General features: G+C 37.7%; 1 protein-coding gene across 4 annotated transcripts in view; it reads right to left on the reverse strand.

Annotated features, from left to right (window-relative positions):
- The window catches only part of LOC131079037 (probable E3 ubiquitin-protein ligase ARI2), a 35956-nt gene extending 11404 nt beyond the window's left edge, over positions 1-24552 (reverse strand). For 2 of the 4 annotated variants that reach the window (XR_009113897.2, XM_058016914.2), the window contains exons 1-6: positions 24082-24552; positions 21291-21323; positions 20829-21108; positions 20236-20716; positions 18972-19520; positions 18665-18861 (exon numbers count right to left, since the gene is read on the reverse strand). Coding sequence is in view for 2 of the 4 variants with exons in the window: in XM_058016914.2 (XP_057872897.1) it covers positions 18665-18861; positions 18972-19520; positions 20236-20716; positions 20829-21108; positions 21291-21323; positions 24082-24192 (1651 nt within the window). In the remaining 2 variants the exon portion in view is untranslated. The remainder of the gene's footprint in view (positions 1-18664; positions 18862-18971; positions 19521-20235; positions 20717-20828; positions 21109-21290; positions 21324-24081) is intronic. The other 2 variants (XR_009113896.2, XM_058016913.2) reach the window with 1 other exon arrangement.
- Between the last annotated feature and the right edge of the window lie 2443 nt (positions 24553-26995).

The following is a 26995-nucleotide window of genomic DNA, read 5'->3' on the forward strand; positions in this document are numbered from 1 at the left end:
CTTATAACAATGATGTTCATCATGTCCTGACTTCTTGCAATATCCACAAAAAAGATTGTCCTTATATGATTTCCTCTTAGGTGAGAATGTTGAATCACCTTGTTGTGGAGAGGAAGATTGTGCTCCCTCTTGTTGAGGTTTAGACTTAGGTTTCTTTTGATTCTTGCCTTTTCCTTGATTACTTTGATTCCCTTTGTTAGCCACCAAAGCTTGTGACTTTGAAGATTTGAGAATCCCCATTATGGTCAACTTAGATTGCTCAAGTATCGACATCTCCATGAATGAATCAAATGAGGGAGAACTGTATGAGGAACCTTGAGCTAACCTATGGGTGTGAAAGCTAGATACAAAGGCTGCATACTCTAAAGGAAGCTTGTCCAACAAGTTATAAACCAATTGAGCATCCTTTTTGTCAATTCCACAATCCTTTAGCTTTGCTCTTAGCTCAGTTGCTTTTGTGACATAATCTTGGATTGAATCAAAATCCTTGGGATCCAAAGTTGTGAGTTCACTATCAAGCTTGTAGCCCTTAATGTCATCAACTTGACCATACAATTTCTTAAAAATATCCCAAGCCTCTTTAATTGTTGTACACTTATCAATGTAAAAAATGAGGTCATCTGATACATACTTTATAAGAGTTCCAAGTGCCATAGCATTCTTAGTAAGTCATTCAATTTGAGCATTAGGATCAGCCTTAGGATCAGGTGGTACTGTAATAGTTTCATTTACATAATGAATGAGTCCTTTTTCCATTAGTTTACTCCATGCCTTAATTTTCCATGATGCATAATTATGAGGAGTTAAAAGTGGAAATCTAGGAGAACCCATAGAACTAAAATGAAAAAACACAAGATAGAGAGAGGCACAATCACACAAGACACCCCCCCAAAATAGTGATTTTGGCACTTTATACTTAGTGCGTATACAATGGGCCACTTGCAAAACAATGCAAAGTGGACTTCTGATTTCAATTTACAACTTCTCAAAATGAGATCTAAGAGACTTCAACAATTATTGCTAGTGATCTAAACTGAGATCCAAGCAAAATACAAGTACCAAATATGCCAAAAATGGCCAAATACTAAAAGTACAATTTCTACTTAAAATCACTGCAAACAAATGGCAGATTATGAAAGTAGATGAAAAAATATGCACTTTCAAAAAAAATGGCACCTGAAAATGAGTCCATATGAGCCCAAACGAAGCCTCCAAAGTTGTAAAAATCGGGATTTCACGATTTCCGAAAAACCTGTATCCAAAAATCAGAAAACTCCTAGACCACTGTACAAATCATGAAATTCTACCCCAAAACAAAAAGAATTGCTCAAAAAAATGAGTCCGGATGAGTGAGATATCGCTATTTGAAAAATGTCTGCAAAATTATAATTTCTGGAAAATTTCCGCCACAACGTCAAACTTCAAATGCCTCTAGATTTGACCTTCGAAGTCCGATTTGGATGAAACAAAAGGCAAAACTGACTTTCTTGGACCTCTTAAATCCAATGGTAACCTCATATTTGACCCATCAAGCTTCAATAATAACCTGCAATAGAAAACTTCAAAATACACAACCCCAAATAGCATCAAATTTCTCTTAGTTAGCAAACCAATGACACTCTAATGGCTCTGATACCATGTAAAACATGGACCAGCTCTGATACCATGTGAGATTTTGCCAAGATCAAGAGGCAATAGAAAGCACAAATAAAAGAGACAAAATATATGATAGAAATAAACTGTATTCTATCAAGAGAAAATACTGATCAACTAGATCATCAATCGATGTTACATACAATAAATATGAGCTTGCTTATATAGGCAAGGCTATATGGATATGTGAGCACACAAACATGACATGTGGCTCAATAAGAAACAAGGGTAGGTAGGAAATAGGTGTGGGTAGGTAGAAGAAACAATATAATTTTCCACATGAGGTGGATCACCCACTGAATGTGGAGTGTAACAATAAGATCAACACCATAAAAGGTGGAAATTCTCCTACACACACTATCCCAATGTGGCACAAACACCCAAGTGTCTCATACCCAAACTACTATGAAATGCATTTCCTAAGTAAACTTTAGTAAAGTGTAATAATATCCATGATGAATAATTATTTACACCAACATTGTGTGTCTTAACCAGGATTCTTGTTCAGCAATTTAAATTGGTAAATATATCTAGTTCTATTTCATCAATTGCTTTACTTGAAATTGTGATATTGGGGCAAAAACTAGAGCATTTACAAAAGGGGACATTTCAAAATAAAAATTGATTTATAATATTTTTAAAGAGAGAATATAATTGTTATTAATTTTTAATATAATTTTTAGAATAGTTTCTAATATGAATTTAGAAACTTAATTTATTTTGAATATTTTGAAAGCAAGATTGTATTAGTGGGGAAGAAAGCTCTCGTGGGTGGTTTCGATCATAGTATTCCATGTTGAAGATTCAGAGCACTGTCAAGGAGCCGAGCTAGGGCATCCGTGCCCTAGCCCATGAGCAGGGGTGTTGGTTGTGCGTAGGGGGGAGGGAAGCTTATGGTCAGAGGAGCAACGTTTGGTGCAGGTTTGTTTGGGGTTGGTGGCGAGTCAACGGTGGGGGTTTGAGTGGCAGATATGTTGGCATGGGTGTTTGCAGCAGCGTTGTGTGGTCTTTGCGGGGAGAGGTGGGGTTTACGGGGAGAGGTGGGGTTTAACTCGGGATATAGTCTCGATGGATTTTGAGTGGAGAGTGTAACGGGTTTTTTCGGGGAGTTGGGCTTGCTCTTCCTCTTTTTCTTGTTGGGTGGGTTTTGAGGCTGGACGGGATGGCTAGTTCTCGAGAGGAAGCCTCGAGGGCTTCTCCCGGCCTGGATTTTCGAGCAGCCGTGGGTTCGCATTCTCCGAATCATGGTGTTAAGACTTTTGATAATAATCTCTTTGCTCCCAACTCAGGGATTGCTGGTGCTGGTGTCTCCAATGGATCCCAGATTTTGAAGTTTAACGGCTGTCTTGAGAGATGCAAAGAGAGGCCGAAACTGGTAATCCCCCCTAAGATGATTGTTGAGGATATGGAATATTTTACAAAGCATTCGCTTTACTGCAAATTTTTGGGGATGAGGGTTTCTCTGCAGTTTCTGGAGAATAGGGCTCAAAGGATTTGGGAGCCGGAAGGGGAAATGGAGATTATGATGTTGGCAAACAACTACTTCATGGTTACATTCAATTGCGTGGAGGATCGCAATAGGGTTTTTGAAGGAGGCTCGTATTTTTATAACCAAGTGGGGTTGTTCATCAAACCTTGGCATGCAGGGTTTAACCCTTTGAAGGAGCTCCCGAATGGGTTCATTTACCACGTTTTCCGGTGGAATGTTGTCGGGAGGATGTGTTACAGATGCTCGCTTCATTGCTTGAGAAGCCGATTGGATCTTCAACGCAAACCTTGGGGAAAAAGATAATGACTTTCGCTTGTCTCTGTGTTGAAATTGATCTTAGTAAGCCTTTGCCAGATGCTATAGATATGTGTGCGGGCCCTTATTCTTGGGTCCAGCAGCTAGATTATGAGACTTCACCATTTCGGTGCCGTCTATGTCATGAGTATGGTCATTTGCAGCGCAAGTGCCCTAAGTATAAACCGATTGTGTGTCAACCTCAACAGCGTTCGTGTAACCTAGATGGGGTTGATAAAGGAAAAGCTGCCATGTCTAATGAGGTGGTGGGTGGTGATGGTTTTGTCCCAGTTAAGATAAAAAACAGGAATCGGGGACAAAAGAGGTCTTTGCAGGAGAGACAGGAGGAGGATACTTTTAACAGATTCGAAGCCTTTGATGATCTTAGCCAACAGGAGGTGAATCCGGGGTTAATTCCTTTGGATCAAAGTGCATCAGGGTTGGTTCTTGATAGTGTGAACTGGGATTCTACCCAGGTTCAGCAAGTGGTTGGGAGTCAGCAAATGGAGATAGATCAGCTAGTAGTGGCTCAGTTGGGACCCAATTCTGGTGCTGAAGTGAAGTTGGTTGGAGGGGATGTTTCTCCTGCAGCACAGAAATTGGAATCTCCTGGGGTCCAAAGTAATAAGATATCCTTACATCTGGGTCTTCATCAGAAAGACATTGAAAAAGGAGCAACGGAGAAGCTTTCGAAGTTTGGCAGAAAGGAGGACTTGGATAAGATCAAATTGATGGGGGAGAATTTGGTTGAGTCAGGGTCAGTAAAGACTCTAGATTCTCATTTTTCCAATCCCCCAAAATGATTGTGCTATCATGGAATGTGAGGGGCTTGAACAGTGGCCCTAGACAAAAAGTTGTTCGGGAGTTGATAAGGAGTCTGGAGGGGTGGCCTGTCTTTGGAACCCCTTGAGTATCCGTCCTATATGGTGGGTTGCTTCCAAATCTTCTTTATCTGGGGTTGCTTCTAGCCTTGAGACTGGGGAACATATCTTGTTTACTAACATTTATGCCCCCACTAATCTTCAGGGCAAGCAGAATTTGTGGTTTCATATTTCTTTTATGCGAGGGTTGTTCCCTTTTCATCCGTGGATTATGGCGGGTGATTTCAATGCCATCCTAGAGTTGAGTGAGAAGAAGGGTAGTGTTATGCGATTGGAACCTTCTTCCTTCCTTCTTCGGGATAGTATTTCAACCTTGCATCTTGTTGACATTAAGCCCAGTAATGGTCTGTTCACTTGGAACAATAGGAGGGTAGGGGAGTATTGGATTGCAGAGAGGCTAGATCGCTTTCTGGTTTCTAGTTTTCGGGTAGGAGGGGGGTGGTCCACATGCTCTGAGATTTTAGATTGGAGAGGTTCGGACCACTGGCCCATAAACTTGGTGTCTTCTTCTGCTCGGGTCACTCCAATCCTTCATTCAAATTCCAGCTTATGTTGTTACGGGATCCTTCTTTGCAAGATCATGTTGCGGAGTGGTGGAGGAAAAGGAGGCCAGCCTTTGGCACTGCTATGTACACTTTTGCCAAGCAGCTGCAATTTGTTAAGTTTCAACTTAAACAGTGGAATCGTCCATTTTTCGGGAATATTTTTCTTGCTAAGATAGCTTGCTCAATTAGAGTTGAATGGCATTACCAGAGAAATAAGAGAGCAGGGTTTGTCAGAAACCTTGCTTAGGAAGGAAGACAGGGCAGTCAAGGATTTAGAGGAGTGGGAGCTTAGGGGGGAAATCTACTAGAAACAAAGAGCTCGTATTGATTGGCTTCAAGCGGGGGATAAGAATACCGCGTTCTTCTTCAATTTAGTGAAAGCAAGAAGACATGTCAATTCCATTCCTGTTCTGGTTAATGATAGAGGTGAGCAGTGTTTATCCTTGCAGGAGATTTCTAGGGAGTCTTTGCAGTATTTCCGGTTCCTTTTTAGTGAGGGTACTCAGGGGGAATCGTAAGAGGAGAATCAGGTTCTTGCTTGTATTCCTTCTCTAGTTACTAGGAAAATGAATGAGCAGCTTATGGGTCCTATTTTGTTGGAAGAACTTGAGAGGATTGTTTTTCACATGAAGAAGGGGAAAGCTCTTGGACCGGATGGGTTTCCGATTGAGTTCTATCAAGATTTCTAGGATATTATCAAATTGGACTTATTGGAGGTGGTCCAAGAGTCCCAGAGGAATAAGCAGATGCTTCGGGCTTTGAAAGCGACTTTCATTGCGCTCATCCCCAAGTGTGATGGGGTTGACCAGTTAGGCCAGTTCCGTCCTATCTCTCTCTGTAATGTGATTTATAAGATCATTTCTAAATTGATAGTGGAAAGGTTGAAGAATTGGCTTGGGGGTGTCATTTCTGAAGAGCAGAGTGGGTTCGTGGAGGGTCACCAAATCTTGGATGGTGTGGTCATTGCTACAGAGACCATTCATTCTATGGCAAAGGCTTCTGATAGAGTTTGTTGGTCCTTTCTCCAGAAGATTCTTAGGGCTTTTGGCTTTGTTGATGAATGGATCAATGGGTAATGAGTTGTGTTTCGTCTACCTCTTTCTCTGTGCTAATTAATGGAGATCATACTGAGTTGTTTGGTGCATCTAGGCGTCTTCGCCAGGGGGACCCTCTCTCCCCGTACTTATTCATTCTTTTGGTTGAGGGTCTAAGGAGGTTGATTAAGTATAATGTGGGTCTGGGTATTATTCAAGGTTGGAGTTGGGGTAATGACATGCCTCCTCAATCCTATTTGCAGTTTGTAGATGACACGGCCCTGATGGGACTAGCTCGCATCAGAGAAGCTATAAATCTGCGTAAAGTCTTGGATGTTTATCTTGCTACTTCGGGCCAATTGATAAATGAGGATAAATCTTCCATCCTCTTCTTCAACACACCTGGAACTATTCAGAGGAGGATTGCTCATATCTTGAGATTCCAGGTAGGTTCTCTCCCCTTGACTTTCCTGGATATTCCTATCTCTATTCCTAGGTATTCCTATCTCTACTGGTAATCCTCCCAGGGACTCGTGGCAAGGTATCCTAGACAAATTTCGCATGAAGATTGAACATTGGACACACAGATGGTTATCCATTGTAGGCGGGTTCAACTGATCAAGTCGGTAGTTCAGGCTCTTCCGATTTATCGTTGTATGCTCCAAGTGGCCCCAATGTGGTTTGTGAAGGGATTGGATTCTTTGGCAAGGCAATTCTTATGGGCAGGCAACCTGTCCTCCTATAAATGGTGTCTTGTTAAATGGGACTTGGTGTGTAGCCCGAAACAGTCAGATGGGCTTGGCTTAAGGCAGTGTACTTTATTTGGGGAGGCTTTGGCGGCTAAATTGTACTGGAGGTGGTGTGTTGAACAAGATCGAGGCTAGGCTAGGATTTTGTCTTACAAGTATATGCAAAGGATCCCGAAGGAGGAAATCCCAAGATATCCACTTGTGGGAAAAGGCTCAGCGATTCGAAGTACTCTCAAGAAAGGGGATACTCTTATAAAGGAAGGACTTTTTTGGATATGTAAGAGGGGGTAAGAGGTGCTTTTCTAGTTCGACTCTTGGGATGGATACCCCCCCATCACTGATCAGTTTCCTAACCTTAGGAATCTTTGCCAGAGGTTCTTGGAGGCAGGGTGGTCTAGAGTGAGCGACTTTAAGACTGTTTATAAGTGTGGGCAATTGGAGATGGAGCGGTGGAAGGTTCCTAATGAATGGTCGGTTGTTGGTATGGATAAAGTTTGCGCTGAGCAGCATGGCATTTTGGTGAGTAGACAAAGTAGTTCCCTTAAGGATAGGGATGGACTTGCTTGGTCCCCGAATCCTAAGGGCGTTTTTACTGTGGCCAGTGGGTAGCAGGAGCTGTTGTCTCGTAGATTGGAGGGGAGGGAGGTGCACTGGTGGAAATGTGTGGAATAATTTCTCTTGGCCAAAGTGTAACTGTTTTGCTTGGACTTTGGCTTTGAATAGATGTCTAACTTGGGACAATATTTGCGAGCATGGGTTCCTTGGGCCTTCCATCTGTGTTTTGTGTGGTAATGGGGAGGAGGATTCTTCACACTTGTTCTTCAGATGCCCTTTCTGGGTGCTAATCTGGCATTACTGGTGGGGGGTGTGGAAGCACCCTTATGTTCACACGAATTCTTTGGTGGAGTTTTGGAGCAGTTTGGGCAGGCCTCCTATTTTGTCCTCTTTTCTCCAGACTGTCTGGCACATTGGACCCATTTTCATACTTTGGTAGATCTGGCAAGAGAGGAATAGGAGGAACTTTAGAGAGGTTAGACTGTTAGTTCAGCAAGTGTGGAATAGAATCATTGGAATGATCCGAGAGACAGTGGAAGCTAAATGTGAGGTGAATTTTCCTCTGGATAGAGGAGAGGCTGATATTGTGAGTAGGTTGGGTTTGCAGGAGATGTCTCCTGTCTCAGCTTGTGTCAGGAGAGGTAGACAAGCTATGAAGAAGGTTCAAAGGGTGGGAAGGTGGATGCCCCCTCAAGATGAGTCCATCAAGATTAACACCGATGGCTCCTCTAGGGGTAATCCGAGTCCTGCTGGGATTGGTGGTGTTGGTAGGGATCGTATGGGCGATGTGGTTTTCTTCTTTTTGATGAATAAAGGGCAGCACTCTAATAATTTTATGGAGGGATTAGCAATTCTCTATGCCCTGGAGCATGCTTTTGAGTTGGGGTGGCGTAAGGTTATCAATGAATCGGATTCGCAGATTATTGTTAACCTGTTGATTGAGCAGAAGGTGAGTGGGATTAATTGGCAGTTGGCAGGGATTGTTCACCAAATTTTGCAAATTAGTGCTATGATGGAGAAGGTGTCTTTCATCCACATTCCTCGTGAATGGAATAGAACAGCTGATTGTTTGGCAAAGTGGGCCTCGAAACATGGTGATGATTGGAAAGCTGAGGGTTGGGAGCATCTCTCCCCGGATTACTGTCAGGATTTGCATAAGATCTTTGCTGAGGATATGGATAGTTATGAAGCTGGTTGATCTTTGGTTGGGCTTGTGGTTCTCTTCTGGAGCTTTGAGGCTCTGGTTTTCTTATGTAATTCTTGATTCTGATTATCAATAAAGCTTTTACCCCTTTATTCAAAAAAAAATGAATATATTAAAAAAATGAATATGAATTTCGAAACTTATTATAAGAGCTAAAACTTAAGATTCTGACCACACACCCAACCCCATTAATTGGGCTCCACAAGTTTATCTGGTTGCTAATCCAAGAAGTGAAACCATATAGTCTCAACCAAAGGAAGGGTGAATTAAAGTGAATTTTAATGGTACTGCTAGAGGAAATCCAAGACCATCGGGGGCTAGTTGTGTTGTCTGAGATTTTGGTTAGAAAACATTTTGGCTATTGAATTAAAGAAATTAATTGAGGGCATTAATGAGCAAAATTTCAAGCAGCATGGTTAGCCCTCAAAACATGTTGAAATCTAGGTTATCGCCAAATACATTTGGAGGGATATTCTAAAACAGTCATGAATGCAACTAGACAAAGGAAAACATCGAATTGGAAATCAAGAAAGATTTTATATCCAATTTGGCAACTTTTGGAAGAATGTGAAGAATTTCAAATTACACAAATTTTTAGAGAAAACAATAAAAGGGCCAATAGGCTAGCAAATTGCGCATTGCATAGGACGGCGGCAAACAAGCGCTGAATTCTACAGGATATTTGGCATTAGATGGACTTAACTCTAGCCAAAGAAAGAACAGGGATTTCAAAGTCATTAAAGACAAGGAGATTTTAAAGCAAATGGCACAATTGTGTTTATGATGGAGGACAATTTTTATAATGGAGGACAATGATATTGGCAGCTAATGCATGCTAACTATCGAAGCAAACTATTAATAGTAATAAGGGGAATTAGAGGGAGACAAAATCATGGAGATGACTTTCACATTGAGCACTAACGCACGACAAGTTGTGTTTAGAGGAGAAATCACAAATAGAAGATTGTGCAATGTATTCCTCTATCACTCTTCCTGGAGATTGAAGATGATGCTGGGAAATGAATACATACAGCTCAACAACAAATACAAGACAAATGCAAATATAGCATCTCTCTTTGTGGCATGGGTTATGGAGTTTGAGGAGAAGGATATGGCTTAGAAATTTATAGAACAGTGTTAAACTTCAAGAAAAATGGATATAAAATATGAAGGTGTTTTTGAAGATGGCGGTGAAGAATGGTGGTTATAGAGCAAGGGCAGGTGTTGGCCTAAGATTTACCAAAAATACAAACAGCCCCTAGTTCCATTTTTTTTATTTTCACCACGACAATGGTTGAAGACCACTAACAAGCATAGGTAGAGGCGGGTTTGGTATTCCTAAAGTAAAGTTGTTGAAAGTTGAGACAAGGAAAGAGGAGCTAAGTGTGGGAGCAAACATTGGATATTTTTCTGCAATGGGGTTCATTGAGTAAGGCTTGAATGGATGAAGCAAAAATTGCAGATATTTTTTTGGTACGACATTATAATACCATATAAATTCAATAAGCTAATTAATACTATAGTTTTTTTTGCTCCTTTTGGCCAATGATAGACGGGAGGATTGTTAAGAGTGCCTTAGGCACAATCTATGTGAACTTGGGAGTGGCCCCTTAGCCACATGTATACATCAAAAAAAAAAATTAAGATTATGACAATTATTACTAATAGTTATCATCATTTAATATTAATAGATATTCTTTTATAATGTTTATCATTAAAATATAAATTTATTTATAATATTTTCAAAATAAGAATATTATTGCTTTTAATTTTTTGGAATATTTTTAACAAGATTATCTTGAATATTTTTTTAATATGAATTTAGAAACTTACATTGGATGCATTAATTAAATGGACCTCAAGCAAATGATGTAAATTGGAATGAGGTATATAAGACATGGAAGAACGCAAAGTCAAGAAGAGTTCTTAACCTTTGATATCATTTTATTTTGGTTTATTTACTGCTTAATGCATCAATAATTTGTGTATCTCAATTTAAAATAAAATAAAATAATTCCTTTCTTTAGGAAAGTTAACTTTAAGTTAAAATAAAAAAGATTTTTAATATGAACATGGGCAGCAAGAGGAAAACCAGGCGGTGGAGGGAAGGCCGAGGGTTTTAGAGACAGTTTCAGCATGGCGGAAAATCTAACATGAACAGTTGGAGAGAACCTTTGAATCCTGGTTATACTGGTAAAAAAGAAGTGCCATTAGAGGCGGAAGCGGAAGATGTGGAAATTGACATCACAAGCGAAGTTGAAGAAGATTTGGATTTGTGGATAAAAAACGCAGTCATCGGCAAATTCATTGGACTCAGATTCAACAGAAATCAAATTAAAGACTGGATGTATAGCAATTGGGATTCCAAAGTGGTTATCAAATTCATGCCTAAAAGATTTTTCAATGTCATCTTCACAGATGAAGAAGTGATAAATAAAATTTTGATTCAACAGAATTGGTTTGTGGAGGAGTGCCCGTTATATTTGCAGCCTTGGCAACCTAATTTTAATCCATTACCCTTGGCAGTATACAATCATCCTATATGGATTCGTTTGTACAATCTTCCTTTAGAATATTGGAATGATTCATGCCTTGAAAAAATTGGAAGATCGTTGGGCACGCTGATTGATATTGATAATGGAATTATGGAAAGTGATTCATACTTGTATGCAAGGCTGAAGATTGCGGCTGTGAAAAAGATTCCTTCTAAACTATCACTTTTATCAGGGGACAATGTTTGGATGCAGCATGTGGAAGTTGAAGCTTATCAACCGACTTGTGGGAGATGCGGTTTAAAGAACCATCAAAGTGCAGATTGCAGAGTCTTTGTCAAACCTGCAAGAAATGCCAAGAAGTGGGTCGAGAAGTTGAACAGTCAGTTAACGGTTACAAATGCAAACAAAGGTGATGTCGTTGCCAAAACTCCAATTCTGGCATCTAAACCACCATCCCCTAAGCAAAATTGCTCTGGTGCACGCTCAGAAAATGCAAAAGAGGATGATGTTAGATTGTCCCCATCCAGTCCAGATCCTATCAATCACAAAGGCCTTTCGGATAATGAAATCAACTATGATTTGGATTCGGAAGATGAGTTTCATTTGGATGACGAATTGGACAACATCGATCCCAGAAGTATTAGCCAATCCGCAAACATTTTGTTGGGAAAGGCTAAAGGTGTCAAAGGTAGGAAAAGCAATCGCCAGAAGAGAGAAAACAGGGCCAAAGAGAAAAGGATTATTAGCGTGTTGGATTTCTTGAAAAAAGCCAAGGGAGATGGATTCTCCCTTGGTGTGAAATGAAGATACCTACTTGGAATGTCAGGGGACTTTCAGCCCCTGACAAAAGTCGCTTGGTCAAACGCGCTTTGGCTAGAATATCGAGTGAAGTTATTTTGCTGCAGGAGACCAAGCTAAATATGGACAAAGCTTCATGTTTTCTTTTTTCATGCAAAAATTGGGATGGTTTTTTTCAGGAAGCCAATGGCTCTACGGGTGGATTGGCAACCTTATGGAACCCTGATAAAGTTTTAATTAAATTGATTCAGAAATCTGAGAATTGGATTTACTACTAAGTCAAATCTTAAAAGAAGACCTCGAGTTTCCATTGTTTAATGTGTATGGGCCTACCAAAACAGAGGACAAACTAAGTATGGACTGAAATTACAGAGCAAATCAAAACTACAGTTTGGGAGAAAGCGATGGTGGCGGGGGATTTCAATGCATTGCTTGATATTGATGAAAAGAAGGGGGGTTTAAGAATGTCCAAGCGAGTTATGCAAGACTACAGGGACTTTGTTTCCAACAATCATCTTTTTGATGTGGTACTGAAAAACGGATGTTTTACTTGGACCAATAGAAGAGCAAAGTTTACAAGCATTTCGGAGAGGCTTGATAGACTTTTTGTAGGACCATTATGGATCGAATCCTCTTTTAACTTGGAATCAAGTATCTTGCCTATTTCCCTCTCAAATCACTTCCCGGTTCAGACTTGCTTCAACGCTTCTCAAGCAAAGGTCAAGGGGAATTTCAAGTTCTTAAGTATGTGGTGGAGGGATCCTAATTTTCACAAAAATCTGGAGACGTGGTGGCTACATAGCAATATTTTTGTTGGCACACCCAGCTTTTGTTTCTCTCAGAGGATGAAGTTTATCAAAAAAGATAAAATAAAACTTTGGAATGTGGCCTCTTTCAAAAACATATTTGCTGAGAAAATCAGAATAGAGGAGGAGCTTGACCGCTTGAATAGTTCAATCATTGTTAATGGCATGTCGGAAGATGATTTCTTAACAGAAAAATAGTTAAAAAATGACCTTTCTGAAATTCTGCTTCGAGAGGAAATCTATTGGCGTGAAAAATCAAGGGAATTGTGGATTAGCGCGGGAGATGTGAATACCAAGTTTTTTCATGCTTCAATAAAGGCCAAACGAGGTAAAAACAAAATTGACTCCATCAAGAATTCGGAAGGGATGCAATTCTCAAAGATAGAGGAGATTGAGGAAATTGCAGTCGAATATTTCAAACAGATTCTGGGATCGGTGGATGGCCAGACACATGGCGGTTTCTCAAATCTGCTGGAGGTTATTGATAGAGAAGTAACTCCAGAGGACAACAAATATCTGATGCACCCTTTCACGATCAAAGAAATCAAGGACGCCACTTTTGCACTCCATCCCCACAAGGCACCAGGCCCGGACGGGGTGACTATGGAGTTTTTCCAGAAGTGCTGGTGCTTCATGGGAGAAGACATCTGGAAGGTTGTTGAAGAATTCCGCAAGAAAGGTAAGTTTGTCAAAGAAATCAACAACACCATGATCGCATTAATTCCCAAAAAGCAGACTTGCGAGACCATGGCCGATTACAGACCAAATCTTGTTGTGCAATTCTCTGTACAAAATCATATCCAAGGCAATGGTCAATAGATTGAAGATTATTCTGGACAAATTGATCTCACCTGAACAACATGGCTTCACACCAGGGAGAGAGATTGCAGACAGTATTATCACTGCGGCAGAGACCATTCATACCATGAGTAGAGATACGAAGCATGGAATGATTTGAAGCTAGATGTTAGCAAAGCTTATGACCGGGTAATTTGGACCTTTCTGTTTTCTATTCTAGAGCAATTTGGTTTTGAGAGAGGTTGGCTAAATTGTATCAAACATTGTGTTTCTTCCATATGCTACTCGATCATTGTTAATGGCTCGGTGTGCGGTTTTTTTCATGCCACTAATGGGTTAAGACAAGGAGATCCCCTGTCACCCTTCCTGTTTGTTCTGATGGCAGAAGCTCTTGGTAGAAATACTAAAAAGTTAGTGGTTCTGGGTAGCTGGAGGGGCGTTTCAATTCATGAAGATCTAAATCCTATATCTCATTCACAATTCGGTGATGACACTATTCATTTTGGAGAAGCCACGAAGAGGGAAGCAAGGACAATCAAAGCCATCTTGGAGGAATATGAGGTTTGCTCAAGGCATAGCATGAACAAAACTAAGTCTGTGGTCTACTTCATCAATACTAGCAAGAGAACCCAATTGAAGATTGCAAATATTTTGGGTTTTCAGATTGGTGAGTTCCCCATCAAATATCTTGGAGTGCAATTGTCTGCAAGGAGATTCCAAAACAAGCTTTGGGAGGAGGTGATCAACAAATGTCACACCAAAGCAGCAATGTGGAAAAACAAATGGCTTACACAGGCTGGGAGGATACAAATGATCAAGTCAGTATTGTTGGCTATACCTATTTATTATACGTCATGTTTCAAATTATCCTCCAAAGCTGCAAATGATCTTGATGGATTACTTAAAAAATTCTTGTGGGAAGGGTCCAAAGACAAGAAGAAAATCCCTTTGATTAACTGGGATACGGCTTGCTTAATCAAAGATGAGGGTGGGGCTGGTCTGAGAAAAATGAATTTGCACAATTTGGCACTTGGTGCCAAGTTGGCATGGAAAATGTACATGCACCCTCAGAAAATTTGGTGCAAAATTTTATCCAGAAAATATCTTGACTCTCCAAATCTGGAAAGAATCTTCACATTAGCAAATTCAGATGGAGGATCCCCTGTCTGGCAATTTATTTGGGAAAGTAGGAGAATCATTACGGAGCATTTGACTTGGAAAATTGGTAACGGCAAAAAGGCAAGGTTTTGGAGAGACTCATGGAATGGAGACACTCCCTTGGCTGAGGCTTTCAAGGACCAAGATCGGGTCAATCAGGTGGAAGCTACAATCGGCCCCTTTGTTGCAGACTATATGCAACACGTGCCTAGCTCTACCGCCCTGATAGACTGGAAAGTGGTGGGCGAATGGAACCAAGAAAATTGGAAGAAATTGGATGAATTGTTATGCAGTTAGAAAAAGATCCACTACAATTGTGAAGATGACAGTTTGTTGTGGTGTGCGGCCAAATCAGGAATGTATAAAGTGCAACTGGGATACGAATTACAAAGACACGGAGAGAAAGATATTGATTGGCCCGAGGCATTGTGTTGGCATAAAAGCATTCTACCTAAGGCGGGTGCTTTTTTGTGGATCGTGTTGCATGGACGTATTCTTACAGGGGAGAGACTAAAATTCATTGGCATCTCGGGACCCAACGTGTGCACATTATGTAAAAAGGATGGAGAGACGGTCAAGCATTTACTTTTTTGGTGCCCCTACGCAAAGCAATGTTGGGATTGGCTTCTTGATTGTTTGTAGTGTCATTTGGTTAGGAATCAGTCGCTAAAAGTCTTCCAAATGGGGTATTCTTTGGGTTGTGAGTCCATCCATGCTGACATGGCACCTTTGGAAGGAGAGAAACCGTCGTATTTTTAATTATGAGGCTATGGAAGTTGATGTCCTCATTCCAAAGATCAAACATGCCATCGAAGAAGTGGTTAATGTTAAGACTCTTGGTAGAACTTATAAATCATATACTAAATGGGATATGGCTATGGAAAACATTTGGCTATTGTCAAAGAACAGCGACTACAAATTCTCTGACTTGAAATACTGTAGAAAAAATATTAAGTGGACTCCTCCTCCCTCTGGGTGTTTGAAAATGAATTTCGATGGGGCTTGCAGAGGGAATCTGAGTGAGTCTGGTTATGGGGCAATTATCCGTGATGAATCCGGCAATTTGGTGGGAGCTAAATATGGTCCGATGGGTGTATCGACCAACAACATTGCTGAAGTATCAGCACTCGAGGCAGGTCTTGAATGGTGTGTGAAGAATAGGGTTCACAAGGTTATGATTGAAGGTGATTCGCAAGTTATCCTCAATGACATATCCAATCAGCGATTCACGGACTGGAAGCTAGATTGTTGGATCCCTAGGATTCAACACCTTACAGGGCTCATCTCTGAATGTACTTTCACACACTCATACCAAGAAGGCAACACGGGGGCGGATTGCCTGGCCAACATGGGAATATCTAGTTCATGTTCCAGACAATTGTCTTCGGTGGATGAGATTCTAGACGCTCTACTGCAGATCTTGATTCGGGAGAAATCATCAATCCCTAGGTCTGGGATTGGGTAGATCCAATTTCCTTGTCTTTGCGTGATCAGGAGATAAGTTGAGATCGAGGGTTTCATCATGTGGTGTGTGTGATGACACGTACATTATACGGCACTCTCCTTTCTTTTCTTAGACAGCAGAGGCATATTTGCTTGGATTTCGTTGGGGCAGAAACCTCGATATTGTTTCCCGACCAGCGATTTTAGGATGTTTGGATGATTCGCAGAGCAGTTTTTGGTTTAGTAATATAATGCAAAGACCGGGTTTGTTTTTGAGGAGGCTTTCTTCACAATTATTTCAGAATGATGGTTCATCACTTTGGACTGAGATGTACGTGTCGTGATGAGACTTTGGCAGAGCAGTGTGACCGACTGTTCGACATTGATGTCAAAGGGCAAGCAGTGATTGTTGCAATTGTTGAGGACGCACTCAATGAAGAAAGGCACCGGTGCAATGGTTTCATTTATGAGATCATTCTTTGCCTGCTAGTGGACATTCTTCCTTCCAAGGAGGCATGCGTTGAGAAAATGGACGGGTTTGTCGAGGATGTGGATGCCAACGCAATAGGCAATGTCGTCTTGGAGCTGGAAGAGGAATGGACGAGCATCTTGGGTCCTTTCTTCAATCCTGAGTGCTTCCTCTCGGATGTGGATGTTTCAGATTCGGAAGATGAGAACCAGGTTGTTGCGGCAGAGTTGTGGACAAAGCGGGAGAATTTTATGGGCAATGCATGGGATGTTTTTCGTGCAGGGGTCTCCACTGGCGAAATGGGTCCATTTCGTAGGATGATGAATGAAGATCTGGGTTGGCTGTCAGACAACAAAATTGAAAAGGTGGCGACTTTGGGTACTCGTATTGCGACTATTTTGAGGCTTCTGTAGCGTCTTTGGCCTTTGATTGGTTGATGACTGTTTTTGTTTTTCTAGTACGGACCATATCCTTTTTGGGGATCCGGTGCATATGTAATACTTTTTATTATCAATATAGGGCGCTATCCCCATACTCGATAGCACTTATCTAAAAAAAAAACTTATACATGAAGATTTATATAAGATTATTGTACTTTGTATAGTTTCTTGGCATTTTTAAGAATTGTGTACTAAATTATTTGGATTACTTTATTAAAAATAGAAATTTATATTTTTCTCATATTTAATATGTATAATTGATAAAACTATTTAAATATAGAAGATCTCATATAAACTTCTTCATAAATTAAACTTTTTTTTTGAAAATTTATATTTTTCTTAAAACATCAAAATAAAGGCATTTAAATGATCAAGCCATCGTAAAAATTTCATATGACAGGTAAGGGTGACTGTCAAATTCTAGGCCTTGTCATATGTATCCTTAGGGAAATGTAAATTAAATATTGACGCACATCAGAGAGACATTAAGAACTACATGTTTCACTGCTATATCCACAATGTGCTTCCAATTTCATCCTTCCATTTATGATCCATATTCAGGTTCATCTTCATCACTTGGAATTAAGCCCCATAGGTCTTGAACTCGCAGCTTAAATTCTTCCAGACATTGTAATTGTCCCCACTAGACATAGGAACCATACTTGAAGACTTACAACAATGGATTAGAGTGCACCAAAAACAAAACAAACTTTTCCAAAAGGAATTGTGACCAGACAAGAATTTTAATCTAGAAAGGCAATTTGATATCTGATTCTATAGAACTTCCCTAGAAGAGAGGTCCTGTTGTCTGTAACTCTTTTAACTGGATTCAAAAATTTCATAAGCAAATGCATTCTGGAAAGGCCTTGAGATGAACAAAACCAACGGTATCAAATAATTCCAGAACATTCAGAAAAACTTCAAAAAAATGAAATTCTATTATAAATTCCTGAAGTGGTAATAACTTGAACAAAACAAAAACGAAGAGTATGGTAGTGATGTTTGCACCACAAAATCTTCACTTCTTTACCAATCATTAGCATGCAACCATTGGATAAGAAAACTCTCTTCTTTACCAATCATTAGCATGCAACCATTGGATAAGAAAACTCTAAGTCTTAGTTTATGCAAGAAACTAACCACACCTCCAAACAAGAGACAAAACCAATATCACAATCATCTACTAATCAGTCTCCAAGCCTCCATACACTTGCAAGCTCTGTAGGACTCATGGGATCTAATGAGGCACCTAAACATAGTGTAGGTTAGATAAAATTAAAATAGTTCCAACTCAAGCACTTGAGCACAGAATGATAGAGGATTAAGATATAATTAAGAAGATATCAATAAGTACCAATGCTAAGCATCATATAGGAAAGATTAATTTGAATAGAAGATTTAGATATTGTAAAGGGGGTACGTACAAGCACCAATGCTACCTGTTATATAGGGAAAATTAATTTGACTAGAAGATTACGATATTGTAAATAAGGTACCAATAAGTACCAATGCTACCTGTTATATAGGAAATATTAATTTGTATTACAAATAAATTGTGCAATGATTTATATACCCCAAGTATATATAGATGATGAACATACATCAAGATTTAACAATACCTTAACATGCATGGAAATACATTAAAAGGGGAAGAAAATAATGAAGAAAATGAACATTTATTTCTCAATATCATTTATAAATTTGTGTTTTCCTTCAATTTTATGATCTCTTTATTTTTTAGTTTTTACTATGTTTGTGGAAAATCCAGATTTGGTTTTATTATTTATATCCTTGTCCCAGATTCAGATGGACCTTACAACTGGATGTTGAAAATTGTGAATGGTATGACTTACCGATTCTAGTTGATACTGAAGATGCTTCAAAATGCCCATTACAATCTAAACTAGTTTTGGTACTTGATGAACTTGGATCGGGCTCTCTATAATCTACTAGCTCTGATGCCCTCAAAACACCCATAGGATTGTAGGGAGCAATATGATGTGTTGTCAGTTCTAGAGAACCCAATAACTCATTTTCAATGCAATCATACCTGTAAGCAATAAATCATAACATTAGGTTGACCCTCAACACAATTTTAGACAAATCAACAAGACAGCAACAAAATAAGCATTACATATAAACTCCAAGCTAATCGCTTACATTTTTTTGCACAGAGTATCATTGAGAACACTCTGATTGATAACTTGCATACGGATCTCCATAACACAGCTTTGGTCTAGATCATTGAAAGGGCCCTCAATAAACTTAGAGAGCCGCTCTACTGCATTCTCCAACTGTTGTTGTTGATCTTCGAAAAGATTCTGTCTCAGAGTCCTCTGATCATCTGTCATCTCATCCCTAAACAAGTCACCTCCAAACATGTAATATGCAAAAGGATAAGAGTACGAAAGGGCACGCCTTGCTCTAAACAGCCTCTGCAATCCATTTGTTAGCCAACTGTAATCTTTTACTCCAGATTCCATCTTTTCTAAATCTAGAATTGTTGTCTGTACCGATTCCCTCTGTTTTGCTTCAAGCTTCAGTGAATCCATATGTGCCTTCCAGCGTGAATGATAATGTATGTATCTTTTCAAGTCACGTTCTGCCTTTTGTGACTCCTTTTCCCTTTCTTCTTTATATCGGCCACAGCTGTGCCCTTCAATGGTTGTCCAAGTATGCTCACGACCAGTCGCACTACCACATAGCCAACTAAAGCCACAACAATAAGAAATACTTCATCAGCACCAAGATATGAAAAGGAAACTAGCAAAAGAAAACATGATGATGGCTAGTTAAAACTAGATGGAAATGACTGTTGACATCTAATATCCATGCAAAGCGAAGAATGAACACTGAATTTTTTAATGAATTAACTGGAGCTTTTTATAATTTCTTATAAAAGTATATGGAATAAAAGTAGGACAGAAATGCCTACTAACAACGTCCATGGAAAGCAGAGACATTAACACACACTAATTTGATTTGTGCATGACTTAATGGGAACTTTTAATAATTTCAAATTTCTGGTTAAATTATATGGAATGAAAGAAGTTGGTTGGAATCACAAAACAAAATTCTGACCCATGCTAATTTGATTGTACCAAATGCAAAAACTGTCTACCACGCACAGCATCAACAACACAATCAACAGTGCAATTTGTTCTCACAGGCTTAAGCATTTATCAGTCAATCGTCATAATGGCAAAAACTGTCTACTATTCACCAGTATCAACTACAAACTTGACAGTATAGTTTGTTCTCACAGGTTTAAGCACTTATCAGTCAATCATTACTGTTCTTATCTAATGCTCAAATAACATTACAGAAGACTACAAAGCATAAACATCTACTCTATTATTCATTGCAACATGAATGTAAGTGATACAGGCCACTAAAAATTGTCTTCATTATTAGTTGTGCATACCAGAAAGCTTGGCCACAAATGCAACTCACTAGATTGCAACCTCCATTCTTTTCAACAGGCTTGTGACACTTAGGGCAAGGCTTTGTGTGAACTGTTAGCCAGTTAACTGTTTCTGACTCATCCTTACATTTTTTGTCCCAAAGCCCCCACATGATACATGAACAAGGAGAATGTGCTTGAGCCAAACAATTGAAACAGAATTGCTGTCCGCAAATACATTCAACTTCAAAGTGCACATCTCCTTCAACACGAATAGCATTTCCACAGTTTGGAATGCTAGGACACCATTTCACCTTCCCATTGTCTTCAATATAGGATTCTAACAAGAAACGCTCAAAGCGTTCAGCCTGCCCAGGATCTTTTGCACTGACAAGCTTTCTAACAATGTCTTCATCACAGATAGCCTTGCATTTGTGTGCCATGCATCTCACTCGCCTACTCTTTCCTTCATTTATCATAATAACAAAATAATTTGTCCAGCCTGACCATAGATAAAGCCATTCAATTACTTACATGTTTTTAAGATATAGAACAGGTGGAACTACTAGAACCTAATATAGCAGATCTTAGTAACAGAAAGCAACATCTCTTACACTCATTGCAAAAACAGTGGCCGCACTCCATCATGGTGACTTCTTCCTGCAATTTGTCATCCATACAAATCTCACACAAAACAGAAGATGGCAGGGATGTAGAGCACGAACTTGTTGGCTCTAGAACCATAACACCTGCTTCGGAAAGGCATCTATCACTTCCTTTATCTACAAATACAGAAAGTAACTTCTCAACATCCCAACGGTGATGAATCAAGAGTGTCCGAGCATGCTGCTCCTTTAGCCGAAGCAATTCCACCACTTTATGTAAATCTTCTCTCTGTCAATTCACAATTAATCAGCTCATGCATGTAAATGCTTGAATTAAAATAATTATAGTAAGTACATGTTAAGACAAACATGATACATAAACACTGCACTGAATTGCAATTGAAATATAATGAACTATTGATTAAATAGAATTTAAAATCGTAGTACAAAAGCTTGACAGCTATTTAGTACCTGTGCTGCCAATAAGGATGCTTTTGTGATCACCTGAAACCAGTTGACAGCAGGTTAGTCTCAATAACACAAAAATGCAGGATTCAAAATGTCTAGACAGCTGCAAATAACAAACAAACAGGTAACAACTGTAACATAAAAGGATATTGTATTACTGTAGCTTAAGGAAGCACAAAGAAGTTAAGAATCCCTTATAAAGATACATAATATCTACTTTTAAAGTTTTTAAGCCAAAACTATGATCTGTTTTTGAGCAGCACATTAAAGATTAAGGAAAAAGAGCCCTAGAGGTAAACAACAAGCTAAAAACATTATCTGAGTTAATGCTACATCCAACCATCCTGAACAGACAAGGGAGAAAAACTCCAAAGGTCATTGAACAATGAAACGTAATGATACGAACATGAAAACCATATAAAAGATGCTGGTCATGGAGCGTAATCTGAAAATTTAAGCAAATTCTTCTACACAATTTTTTCCAACATCTTTATTCTCATTTATCCATGGATTGTGATAATATTCAATGACAGGCTCTGTAATTTTACCTTAAATAATCAAAATTAAAAACATATTACATCCTACTGATCATCATATGCAACATGAACATGCAAACCATATGCAAGATGATGATCATGCAAAATCTCCAATACAGTTTTTTTCTAAAATCTTTCTTTTCCTTCTTCTATGGATGTGATAATATTCCATGACAAGATCTGTATTTTTACTTCGAAAAAATCAAAATTAAAAACATATCACATTCTACAGATCACCTGAAAAATCAGCAAATAAAGAACAACGAATTTAGACTGAGATAGTCTAAACAATGTCTATATTGATAAATGGCATTGAAGACTAAAAATGCAAATCCAGACTAGAAAAACAACAAAACCAAACTCATACTTCCCAATCCATGGAGAACTTTGACATATTGGTCAAACTGTTAACCTGAGATTTTGCCATTTAATTAGTTTTCTAAACTTGAATCTTAACTTATAACAGCAGTATAAAGAACATGTTTATTTGGGTCCAGAGTCACATATATAGCATTCATGACTCCTCTAAACCAGAGTCTTAGAGGTCTTGCTTGCTACAATCAAGTAGTCGCTGCTCACACTACTTCCCTACACTCTAATTTTGCTATGCAAGCCTACTTCAGTTAAAAGCCAGGATTAAGGTCAATGTCATAATTTTGCTTTTCTGCAAATGCATTAAAAAAGGAGAACAAGTGTACAATAAATAGAAGACAACAGATACATCCCAAATTCTGCATCCACTCCAAGACCCAGTGAAAGATGAAAGTACACTACTCCAACTTCAAATACTCTTGATTTATTATTTAAACAATATAAATGTGCTGTTTGTTTCTACTCTACACCACCATTTGAAGGACAAAACAACACAAACATACTTAATATTTATCCTCTGATAATGGTCTAACCAATCAAAAACCAACAGAAACCATGGCTCTCCGTTCTTCATTGAAACTTTCCAAATATTAGCAACTTTGCATCGATAGTGCCAACAGCCAAACACAGCCGCAGATCATACAAACTTCACTGTTACCAAACAAAAATGCATACAAAGCAACTGGATTCATCTTCAAAATGAATATGTCAGAGGACAGTTCATTTGCAGCAAAGGGGTTGATTATTACAGAAAGTGAACCTATTCGAACCCCCACAACATGAAAAGTGATCATTAACTTGGAGGACATGTCACCAGAGATTGCGGAGTATTGAAATCGGCATAAATAAGGTTGTGGTATCAAAATATGGACTACATTTCTAAATCTATTATCCATGTTCAATCCCAATCTGCAGTAAATAGTACATGATCTTTACGGTATACCCCATGCTTCAATGAGGAAGCCCATAATCACAGTGCTCAGCTATGAACCAGAAAATACTTCAAGCTGACAAGTCAATCAAAACAATAGATGCAGGAAGAAAAATTCAAAATACACTGTTCGCCCATTATACAAACAACTACTCAATTCGTGCCAAAAGGAAACTACCTAAAAACTCAATAAAATATATTACATCCAAAATAAACACTATTCACCAACACAGGAAACTACCAAGACAAAGCTAGTTCAATGTGTTTCATTATCATTTTGAAATCCATAATTGCAGGCAAGACTTGCTAAGCGGAGTAAAATTAGGGGATAAAACAAACTAAACCGATGAAATCCAAGTACGTGACCACACATTGAATATTACCCGAAAATTATTTACTAAACAACCCCACAACTTTAATTAAACCGACCAACGAACCACCACACCCAAAAAGGCTAAAACCTCGAAGAATATTGATGCTTCCAAATTTACAGGTACAAACTACAAGATGCACAAAATTAGGGCACAAAACAAACTAGCCCCCTGAAATTCGAAACCACAACGTCCGATTGAAATATGCCCTCAAGTAATCACTCAATCAAAAACCACAACTTCAAACTTACAAACAATCAACGATAAATTTCACAAATTCAGGCAGAAGATCATAATAACAAAAAAAAAATCCATATTTTGCACCATTAAATCAACAAATCAAACCCTTATTGAATCGAACAACAAATCAAGTATAAATTGCTCTTTTTTTAAAAAAATTGCATTTACATTACTTTAGCCGACTGCAAAGTTTCAAATTTAACGCATAGATCAAAATGGCTTCCATAATTTAAATCAGCACAGCAGAAAATCAAACCCTTCAATTGAATTAAAGCATATCACGAACATTTAAATTGTTGAATGTTAAAAAAAAAAATTAAATAAAACCAATGTATTTGCATTACCTTAATCGAGGGTGGTGGAGTTTCCGCACAACTAACTTCGACATCGTCAGCTTGCTCGATTTCGATGCTGTCACTGTCATATTCATCATCGCTGCACATAAAGTCATCCATGGCCGAAAAAAAGAGCGAAATTGACCAAAACCCGGCTAAATTTAGCAGCCCTACTAAATCTTCGGTAGCACAAGGGTTTCAAATTCACAGGGTAACAATGCAATAAACCGATGTACAAACTTTCGCCAAATTTAGAAAGCCATCTCAGAAGCAAATTATAATCTGAATGAAATTTTGCGTTACCTGCAAATTGGGTGAAAATTGTTTTAGTACACTAAATTCAACTGTTATTATTTCGCCATGGAGAAGCCTTGCTCGCATATTTTGTTTGTTTTTTAGTTCCCTCGGATTTCAAATTGCTACTATTTTCCGCACTATAACAACTTTGGCGTCCAACCTAGAAGTTTTTTGGGATTGAAATAATGAAATTATGATAACATGCCATTTTTCATTGCTTTTATATGTTGTCTTAGTGTACCAACCAATTTTTAAGGCCTCCAATTTGAGAGGCTAACCTCATGTTTCCATGCTACTGACTAATGCAATCACATTTTTTCTATGTAAATTTTTAATTAAGAGGAAAGGATAAATTGATATCTTTTCTTATTTAAGTGGACTAGTTGCTGTTTAAAACTTAAAAATAAGCAGTCGCATGGGGACCTGCCTTAAATGGTCGTTTTTTCACTTTTGAACTGTATTTGACAGCTTAAAAAATTAGTAGAACGTATGCATTGACATGCTATTTTTTTTTAAAATCGTACAGATGATACTTCAAATTATAAATAAATCGTAAAAAAATATAGTAGGTAATATATATCATAGAATAATATAATTTATAATAATGATATATATATTAGTTTAGAATGTTTATTATAAAAATATAAATTTATTTAGAATATTTTGAAATGGAAGGATGTAATTGTTTATAATTTTATAATATTTTAATATGATTTTTTAAATAGTTCTATTTTCTCATATGAATTTAGAAACTTGTCATAATTAAAATGATAGAATATAATTGATAAAATATTTTAATATGAATTTTTACAATATATTCTATTTTTTTATATATGAATTTAGAAACTTAGTCAATTTAATTTTTTTAATATATTTAATAAGATTGTTATAGAAACTTGTCATAATATATATAATTTTAAAATTTTAATGTTTATTATTAGTAAATCAGTAATTATTAATTGATTATCGTCTAATGTTAATATATAATATATATTAGTATATTAATTTAGAAACTTATTTAGTAAATTTAGGATTTTTGCATATATTACTAATTTATCATTATTTTCTCATTAAGACAATGATTTTCATTTCTTCCCAAGAAAGATATGCATTGCATTTTCATGTGGCTTCAATCTTCTACTTTTATATTTTTTGACAGTTAAAATTTTTCTTAAAACATCAAATGAAAGGCATTGAAATGATTAAACTGACATCAAAAATTCATATGACAGGTAGGGGTGACCGTCAAATTCCAGGCCTGCTTGCACCCCTTCGTTTATATGTTAGATAGTTAAATTAAATGAGTGTTTTTCAATTAAAAAATAAAATATTAATTTATATGTCACAATTTTTACTTTAAATAAGATATGATGTTTAATTGATCTATACAAATAAACAAGTATTTTACAAATTAAAAAAAAAATTGTAAAAAAATTTGAGAATGACTACTATATTTTAAATACCCTTCTCTTACATGGATGATCCAAAGAATTGAATTAAGTATTGCTTAATATTTATTCAATTTAAATTAGATTTTGTAAACAAAATGATTGGTTTCCAAAATCCATATTATTTCATTTTAAAAATACTTGTTATATTTCTCTTCATAGCATTATATCAAATGATAGTTCAATTTAATTGTATATAAAAAAAAATCATGAAACAAAAGCATAAAAATTGATGCGGAAAAACATATTCAATAGTGGATGATATAACTCTGTAGGAACTTTTAAATAAAAAACTTGGAGTGAATCTTCTATTGATTTCATGTTCCTAATGTAATTCATCACAATAATCTAGAAAAATAATTTCAATAAATTTATCATTATTTATAGTGAATGCAAATGAGTATTTTAATACAACTTGAACAAAATAGGGCGTGCCTAATCTGGCTCTGAAAGTGCATTGTTGTACGACTGATAACTTTTATGTTATGTGGAGACAAAAACTACAAAATGGCTACGGAGCTCGGCATAAGTGCTACGGTCACTGTCCCCCACTATAATATAACACGAAAGTTATCGGTGTATGACTGGGCGTTTTTGGAGCCAGAATAGCTACAATCAACAAAATAGTACATATGAGAGAGGAAAAGGACACCATAACTCTAATGGAAAACTTTTCTACTTTACTATTGATATAGTGTGAACAAAATAGTAGATAGCAGAGGAAACAATACACCAATAGGTCCAAAAAATATGTTCTTGAGGATGTTTGTTGGAATGTTTTAAGGATTGAAATATTGCCAATGTAGGATAGTTTATGCAACAATTCATATAAAGAAAAGGTGAATTAAAAGACAAGTGTCAGCTTGTTTTTTATTAAAATAAGTCGGGAAGGGCCCCAACCCATTACATATCTACCACCAACCATTAAACGCTAAAACTATAACTGAACTAGTCACTAAAAACAACAAAACAGGGCAACTAGCAAAATAACAGTAAAGCTTGAGTCGAAAAAGTTACATCCTATTTTGAATTAGAGCTTTGGGACTATTTATGTAACAACGTAATCTGAGAAGAAGACTTATTTAAGTAAAAATTATTTCCACATTGAACAATTGTCCGAGTTTAAAAATAAATAAAAATTCTCTACAAGTGCCAAAAAAAACTTAAGATAGTTGTAA

This window comes from Cryptomeria japonica, chromosome 4 (assembly GCF_030272615.1).
Source record: "Cryptomeria japonica chromosome 4, Sugi_1.0, whole genome shotgun sequence".
Classification (NCBI taxonomy): Eukaryota; Viridiplantae; Streptophyta; class Pinopsida; order Cupressales; family Cupressaceae; genus Cryptomeria; species Cryptomeria japonica.